Raw genomic sequence first — 9,123 nt, 5'->3', positions numbered from 1 at the left:
TAAACCTAACCTAACCTAACCTAACCTAACCTAACCTAACCTAACTAACCTACCTAACCTAACTAACCTAACCTAACCTAACCTAACCTAACCTAACCTAACCTAACCTAACCTAACCTAACCTAACCTAACCTAACCTAACCTAACCTAACCTAACCTAACCTAACCTAACCTAACCTAACCTAACCTAACCATAACCTAACCTAAACCTAACCTAACCTAACCTAACCTAACCTAACCTAACCTAACCTAACCTAACCTAACCTAACCACCAACACTAACCTAACCTAACCTATAACCAACCTAACCTAACCTAACCTAACCTAACCTAACCTACCTACCAACATTTGTCAGCCAAGAGACATCGATTTTGTTGAAACTAACATTGGCTGAAGTTCACGAAATATCGGACAAAATAACCGAACCTAACAAAAGGACGAATAATTACTGCGTTAGAAACAGTGTTATATCTACAAGCCGAAATCTGTGAAGTTTACAACAAATTGCTTGCTGAGAAACAAATAAAAATCGATGCCATGAAAACGATCAACGAAAATCAGAAAATGCGAGGAGAAATCAACGACATCAAATTGGCCATATTAAATTTAACAGAGCTTGTGACGAAGAACATTGTTCAGCCAAAACCAAAATTGACAACAACGATCGAGCAATGCACCAGTAATGCAACTCCACCATCACCAAAATCATTCTCTGAAATAGTGAAACAAGCCTAGCCAGCAGCAAAAGAGAAAATCTTAGTACGGTCGTATCAATCCCAGGTCAAAGTGATGCTGAAGAAGTGCGAAAAACACTTGTTGACAAAATCATTCCAGTACAACAGAACATCAAGATCCAAAATACAGCTCGTTTATCAAATGGTAATTTCATGATCAAGTTCAAAAGCCCTGACAGCAAAAAGAAATTTGAAGATATATTAGAAAAAGATGGTCAACTCAACTTTGAAGATGAAAACCGGTATTACCCCATGCTACATTTAAAAGGAATCAATTCAAATTATCATATCGATGAAATAGCCAGTCTTATAACAATTTATAATCCTGACATAGCTGAATATCTCAAGAGCAACAACATCGATAGCGACAAAGCAATTAATATAAGATCAATGCGACCAAAGCGAAATCTAACCGGAGCTAAGCAACTGTATCATTCGTGTTTTGCCAGAAATCCGTGACATTCTGATCAATCCAATTGGAGGGGCGTGTCAACGTTGAATTTCAATATATCCACATCGAAGACCTAAATCCTCTTCGCCAGTGCTTCAATTGTATGGGATTCAATCATATCGGTGCCAATTGTCCAGTTAAAAATCGTCCGTCATGTTTGCACTGTGGTGAGAGACATGTCTTCGCAAACTGTCCAAACAAAAACAATCCACCATCATGCATTAATTGTCGAATTGCTCAAATGCCAGGTGACCATGACCATGTAGCTATCAGCCGATCTTGTCCAGTGCAGTTACGCCGACTAAAGAATAATGTTAAGCGCGTTCAATATAATTAATTCAACATCATCCAGCCAATCAGTAATCAAAATAGCTCAGCTAAATGCCAATCATTCACCAGCAGCAATTACAAATTTAGCCAATTATTGCCATCAACATCAAATCGATATCATGTGTTTAAGTGAGCCACCGGTCCGGCGTGGAGTGCCAAATATCAACAAGAATCTATGTCCAATATATGTCAACACCCCTGCTGGTAGATCCGTTCGTGCTAGCATATGTATATTAAATCGAAATATAAATCCAATGATAATTTCGCATCTTTCGTCAAATGATTGTGTCGTATGCCAAATCGGTCAACTTGTCATCGTCTGTATGTATATGCCACCACACATCAATGTCTCAAATCAGCTCAACACCATCAGTGAAATAGCTAGATATGCCAGCAATAAAAAATTAATCATCACTGGTGATTTCAATGCGGCTAACCAATATTGGTTTTCCACCAGCACCGACAGCAGAGGAGATGATCTATTAGCAACAATCTTTCAATCAAATCTTGACGTCATCAACAACTGTGACATTCCGACTTTCGACACAACCAGAAATGGTCATCGTTTAACGTCACATGTTGATCTTACAATTGTATCGAGCCACTCAGTCAACATTATCAAAAACTGGAAAGTAATCGACAACGTCAACATGAGCGATCATCGGGCCATCGTGTTTGAGGTTCATGAACAACAACAATCGCTGTCCGGTGCAACAACAACAGTGAGATGGTCAACAACGAACGTCGATTGGGATAGGTGGGCAGAATCAATCAAGGGGAATATCGACGATCATAATTTGAACGAAGAAACAATTAATGCCATCAATAACGAGAGCGATCTCGATTATGTCATCTGTTGCATCACGAGTGGAGTCAAAGCAGCATGTGACAAACATATGAGGCTGTATAACGTCAATCGCAGAAGAAGGCTGCCGTGGCAAAATGACGACGAATTAAAAAGATTAGCCAGAGAACAACGATCGACATACCGAAAAATCAGACGATCAATGGACCGAAATCGTATGGCCGCACTAATTATCGAGTACAACCGACAGCGAACTGATTACAGAAGTCGTGTTGCTCAGCTGAAAGAGGAACATCTGCGTCAACAAATTAGTGGCGACAGCGATGATCAACATTACAACCGGATTTGCAAATTACTGAAACATCACAATATCTTACCGGCTAGAACAATGGCAAACCATGGTGACCCGGCCAACACGGTGGATGAGTTGCTGAAACAGCTGTTCCCTGATGATATAATTGCAGACGACACCACGGAGCAACAAGCGACCCGTAATTTTGTCGACCAATGGATGGTAAATAACGGTGAGTCGAACAATTATGTTGCAATAACAATGAATGAATTATTGAACGTGGTAAGCAAAGTCGGGAATGATAAGGCGCCTGGTTTTGATCATCTGTCGCCAATCATATGCAAAAAGTTGGTCGCATACATGCCGGAAATTATTGCTGCAACAATGAACGCTTGTCTGCGGATGGCTTACTTCCCCTACCTATGGAAATTATCTATAGTTAAAATAATACCAAAGCCGGGAAGAAGTAATTATGACAGCTCCAGTAGCTTTAGACCGATTGGGTTGATATCAATTCTGGCCAAAACATTGGAAAGCATCATCGCTACAAGAATTTATTCACATATGAACAATAACAATCCGCTATCGAACAATCAATTTGGCTTTCGTAGAAACAAATCCACCGAGCATGCGCTATACATGATTCAAGGTACCATCGAGAAGAAAATCGAAATGAAGCAACATGTGGCATTGGTGTCGTTGGATATTAAAGGCGCTTTCAATCATGCTTGGCTGCCTGGTTTGATAAAACGCATGATCGATATCGGCTTACCGAATTATATCATTAAAATTATCGGCAGCTACATAAATGATCGGCATGTTGTTACCACCTTTGGCGGAGTGACCAGGAGCAAAGCCACCAACAGGGGCACTGTCCAGGGATCCGTAATGGGTCCATTATTCTGGAACATCATTATTGACCAACTGTTGCAGATGAGTTTCAATTCAAATGTCCATGTCCAAGCTTTCGCAGATGACGTAACAGCTGTTGTATGGCACAAATCACTGGACACCTTGGCAACTGATATTACCGGCTTAGTTGAAAAAATTGGCAGCTGGTGCTCTAGTAGTAAACTATCGCTGGCGTCCGAAAAGACGTCAATTAGTCTGATGACAAAGAAAATTCGACCACCGGCTTTGCCGCAAATCGTTGTCAATGGCAGTACCATCCAACCAGTAGATCAGATGAAGATTTTAGGAGTGATTATCGATCGAAAGCTGGATTTTCGCCCCCACCTCCGCTACGCCATGGAAAAATCGACGAGGATTTTCAAACAGGTGGTTGGGATGGCACGATCAAGATATGGTCTTGGACCAAGAATAATAAAAATGCTATATGACACGATCTTGATACCGACATTGACGTATGCTGCCAGTGCATGGAGTCATGCTGTCATTTTTAAATATATTGAAAAAGAGCTGCGGAGATTTCAGAGGCCTTGGGCCCATTTGATTACCAAATCGTATCGAACAGCGTCATTTATTGCCACCACCGCCATTGCCGATATACCACCATTGCATCTTCATATCAGATTCCTGGCAAATGTCAACCTGGCTAAAATCGGAAGAAATTACCCGTATGATGGTCGATACATCGCCACCGATGTTGAAGAAGATATCGAGGTAAAGAGCGTTGAATCAATGAACATATTTGCTGGTCAACCGCTGGTTCGATCGAGGTTCCATATCTTCACCAAGATCATCAAAAAGAATCACGGTATTGGCTGCTGCTTCACGGTGATGAGAGATATGTGCATGGTGGATGTGCAACGGTTCAGGCTTCCTCCATATTGTTCGATGCTACAAGCCGATCATTTTATCATGTTACAAGCTATCGCCTGGGGACAAGAGTACTGCTTTGCAGGTACCCCGATAACTGTGACCAGCAACAACATCGGTGCCATCAAACACTTGAAGAGGAAAAACAAAAAGATATCGAATTTGGCGAGAGAGATTGTCAACAGGTTGACCGAAAATATTACCATCGCCTGGATTAAAGTGGACATTGAAGATCAACAGATGGTTAAGACGAAAAAGATTGCCAGCAGAATATCTACCAGCAACCTAGAGTTCAGCTTCGAAAAGATTCCAATGTCATTTGTCAAGAAGGACCAGAGAAAAATATTGTTGGCCACATGGAATCAAGAATATGTGAGTGACAAGTTCGGCCGAAGCATCAAATCGTTATTCCAGACAGTTGGCCAGGTGAGGAAGTTTAGTCCATATATAAGCTTTTGGCTTACACAAGGGCTCACTGGTCACGGGCAGTTCGGCAAATACCTGAAGGAATTTGGCCTCACATCTGATGCAAGCTGTCAATGCGGTCATCAAGAGCAAAGTGTCCGTCATTTACGTTTTGAGTGCCCATTAGCGGCCTTTTTACGACGCGACTACGACACCGCAAAAAGCATGTGTATGTCCCCCGTAGAACGTATACGAATTGAGGCGGTTCTCTATGAACAGCTGGCAATGTTGGCCAACCAGCTGAGAGGTGGTATTCATAGATGATTACGGGGGTTAACCGGCAGGAATATTGATGGCACGCCGGGTACACTGATGGCTTCGCATGGTCCATATCACCTAACCTCCGGGACCCCGTAAAACCTCACGAGCGTAGCTCGTGAGGTTTTACTGATAACATTCCTAACCTAAACTACAACAATTATTGTGACTTGCGATAGTTTAGCCAGAAGATGAAATCCAATAGTTGGCCAACGTTGTAGTCGGGTCCCGGGGCGGTCACTGTGGCATTAACACCGGATTTGGCTCATAGACGAAATTTTTCTGGCAGCCGACGAACACACACACATCGGATACAACACGAAACAGTATTTATTAAGGTTTTATTCTTGTAGTTTTTATTTTTTCCATAAGTACAGATAACACTTGTCGTATACAACACACACAACATAAAACACAACACTTGTATCGATACGTACCGGCTAGCTGACGAAGACACTGGTGTCTCCTGGGTGGCTCCCCTAAACAGCCGGCATCAGTGGCGTATCAATCTGGTCCGAACGCTGAACATGGATCCACCGTGCTCAACAGAGTGAACACACACACATACTTACACCAGTTTTTACATGTTCAACACACACAGGATACAACATTCATCTCACACGTACACACACACACATAGGACACAGCACCTGTTGAACCATGGATAAGCAATCCAGTGGGTGGTTCCCGTAAACAACCATTGCTTATTGGATCCATTTGATGGTCTGGTTGCTGGTAGAGGCGGTGGTGGCAACTGATGTTTCAATCGACAGGATGTGGCAGACTATCCCACTGGTCGGTGGCGAACGGTATTCAACTGGTGGTTTTCTGCAGTGGACGCTGCTTGGCATGATGATAGGAGAATTTTGGTGGCTGGCTGACGAACGCCATGGTACTTATGTACCATGTAAACAACAGTATTAAATCAACAGATCGTATTTGGATGTATGGTAACCAACAGTATTATAGCCAAGAATGGATCGAGTCTCGGTGTGTTTAGTATGGTGATGGATCCCCAACACGTACCAACGTTGGATGGCTCATTGAATGGATCGAGATGGCAACAATTGAATCGACAAACATTGGATCACTGGATGGTAGAAATGCAATGTAAGTCAACATTGTATTTGTAAACACATGTTGCTGTGCAAAAACAGCTGCTCGGCAACACATTGGCTGCAGCATCACATGACATACACGCGCATGTCACAAAATTTGAACGACACTCAATGTTTGCGCGCGTTTGACTGGCAAGCTATAGTCATAGGTCTGGCGCATAGCATAGATGACCAAGTCAGGGTCAATGCCGATGTGATAGGACAAACCGGCAAGCGTCAGATCAGGCTATTTAAGCAAAAATCAACTTAGGCATAATTGCCCAGTTTCACTTGCCTTATGTGCGTGTTAGGCTATTTTAAATTTTTTATCGTTCAAGTGATCCATACACAAACATTCACACAAATATTTATACACACACATACACACCGGTTTAGTGCTACCGATCTCGGTGATCAGTCTGGCCATTCGGCTCATGATTGGTTTCGCGTGGTTGATAACGTTAGCCGATCCATTTTCATCTTGGCTTTTATTTCTTGGCTTTTATTTCTTGGCTTTACCAATACTGTTTTGTTTGCAGCTGTATTGGCTATTTATTGTATATCATTGGCGGACAGTGTAATTGGCGTTTTCTGGCTTACCAACTGGTGTCTCTTCATCTATTGTTGGTTTTATCTTGGCAATTCTCGCAATCATCATCAATCATATTGGCAACTTCGGGAGGGAAGGGCAATTTTGTCGTAATTATTTTCGTTGTGACACACCAGCATCAAATAATCTCACAATTGGCAAAACAACAATTTATTCAGCTTTTGTGTATCTTGGCTTCCAAATCAAAACATTGGCGAGTGAGCGCAACGGCGCAGTGTTGTGGCTATTTCAACCATCATCATCAAATCGATAAGTCGCTATATTTATTTTTAAATTTTGAATTGATCTGTGATTATCCGCTAGCAATATTTCAATGAGCGAACCACTGAAATTAAATTCGGGCGTTAAACGACGACAGTCTCCAACCATGATCTTAGATGACAACGTCAAAATACCTCGTGCATTTAGCGACAGTCAAAATATCAATGCATATGAGGAAATGTTGAACCATGAATCATCCGGCAAGACATCAGAACCTCTGGACATCCACCTGCGTAATGATACATCATCAGCAACACAAAGGTCGCCAAGTTCAAGTTCATCCAAATCATCATCATCTGTAATCAGTAAACGACAAGATGGGAAAAAGTTGCCAACATTTGTCAGCCAAAGAGACATCGATTTTGTTGAAACAACATTGGCTGAAGTTCACGAAATATCGGACAAAATAACCGAACAAACAAAAGGACGAATAATTACTGCGTTAGAAACAGTGTTATATCTACAAGCCGAAATCTGTGAAGTTTACAACAAATTGCTTGCTGAGAAACAAATAAAAATCGATGCCATGAAAACGATCAACGAAAATCAGAAAATGCGAGGAGAAATCAACGACATCAAATTGGCCATATTAAATTTAACAGAGCTTGTGACGAAGAACATTGTTCAGCCAAAACCAAAATTGACAACAACGATCGAGCAATGCACCAGTAATGCAACTCCACCATCACCAAAATCATTCTCTGAAATAGTGAAACAAGCAGCAGCCAGCAGCAAAAGAGAAAATCTTAGTACGGTCGTATCAATCCCAGGTCAAAGTGATGCTGAAGAAGTGCGAAAAACACTTGTTGACAAAATCATTCCAGTACAACAGAACATCAAGATCCAAAATACAGCTCGTTTATCAAATGGTAATTTCATGATCAAGTTCAAAAGCCCTGACAGCAAAAAGAAATTTGAAGATATATTAGAAAAAGATGGTCAACTCAACTTTGAAGATGAAAACCGGTATTACCCCATGCTACATTTAAAAGGAATCAATTCAAATTATCATATCGATGAAATAGCCAGTCTTATAACAATTTATAATCCTGACATAGCTGAATATCTCAAGAGCAACAACATCGATAGCGACAAAGCAATTAATATAAGATCAATGCGACCAAAGCGAAATCGTCCGGAGCTAAGCAACTGTATCATTCGTGTTTTGCCAGAAATCCGTGACATTCTGATCAATCAATTGGAGGGGCGTGTCAACGTTGAATTTCAATATATCCACATCGAAGACCTAAATCCTCTTCGCCAGTGCTTCAATTGTATGGGATTCAATCATATCGGTGCCAATTGTCCAGTTAAAAATCGTCCGTCATGTTTGCACTGTGGTGAGAGACATGTCTTCGCAAACTGTCCAAACAAAAACAATCCACCATCATGCATTAATTGTCGAATTGCTCAAATGCCAGGTGACCATGACCATGTAGCTATCAGCCGATCTTGTCCAGTGCAGTTACGCCGACTAAAGAATAATGTTAAGCGCGTTCAATATAATTAATTCAACATCATCCAGCCAATCAGTAATCAAAATAGCTCAGCTAAATGCCAATCATTCACCAGCAGCAATTACAAATTTAGCCAATTATTGCCATCAACATCAAATCGATATCATGTGTTTAAGTGAGCCACCGGTCCGGCGTGGAGTGCCAAATATCAACAAGAATCTATGTCCAATATATGTCAACACCCCTGCTGGTAGATCCGTTCGTGCTAGCATATGTATATTAAATCGAAATATAAATCCAATGATAATTTCGCATCTTTCGTCAAATGATTGTGTCGTATGCCAAATCGGTCAACTTGTCATCGTCTGTATGTATATGCCACCACACATCAATGTCTCAAATCAGCTCAACACCATCAGTGAAATAGCTAGATATGCCAGCAATAAAAAATTAATCATCACTGGTGATTTCAATGCGGCTAACCAATATTGGTTTTCCACCAGCACCGACAGCAGAGGAGATGATCTATTAGCAACAATCTTTCAATCAAATCTTGACGTCATCAACAACTGTGACATTCCGACT

At 41.3% G+C, this 9,123-nt stretch overlaps 1 protein-coding gene across 1 annotated transcript; it reads left to right on the top strand.

The window, feature by feature from the left end:
• Window positions 1–6,170: 6,170 nt before the first annotated feature.
• On the top strand, window positions 6,171–8,591 carry LOC142597374 (uncharacterized). Its single transcript, XM_075729107.1, has 2 exons — window positions 6,171–6,223; window positions 7,124–8,591. The coding sequence occupies exons 1-2, from the start codon at window positions 6,171–6,173 to the stop codon at window positions 8,589–8,591; spliced, it is 1,521 nt and encodes a 506-aa protein (XP_075585222.1).
• The last annotated feature ends 532 nt before the right edge of the window (window positions 8,592–9,123 follow it).

The sequence above is a fragment of the Dermatophagoides farinae genome, chromosome 3, assembly GCF_024713945.1.
Source record: "Dermatophagoides farinae isolate YC_2012a chromosome 3, ASM2471394v1, whole genome shotgun sequence".
Taxonomy (NCBI): Eukaryota; Metazoa; Arthropoda; class Arachnida; order Sarcoptiformes; family Pyroglyphidae; genus Dermatophagoides; species Dermatophagoides farinae.
Note: the sequence above shows the minus strand (reverse complement) of the source record. Positions and strands in the feature narration are given on the sequence as shown.

What these genes read in the sequence shown, in the direction of transcription:
- LOC142597374 (XM_075729107.1), top strand. Translation starts at nt 6,171, where the DNA reads ATGGCAACAATTGAATCGACAAACATTGGATCACTGGATGGTAGAAAT. An exon ending in CTGGATGGTAGAAATGCAAT is followed by an intron (nt 6,224 to 7,123) that starts GTAAGTCAACAT and finishes ATTATCCGCTAG; the next exon opens with CAATATTTCAATGAGCGAAC.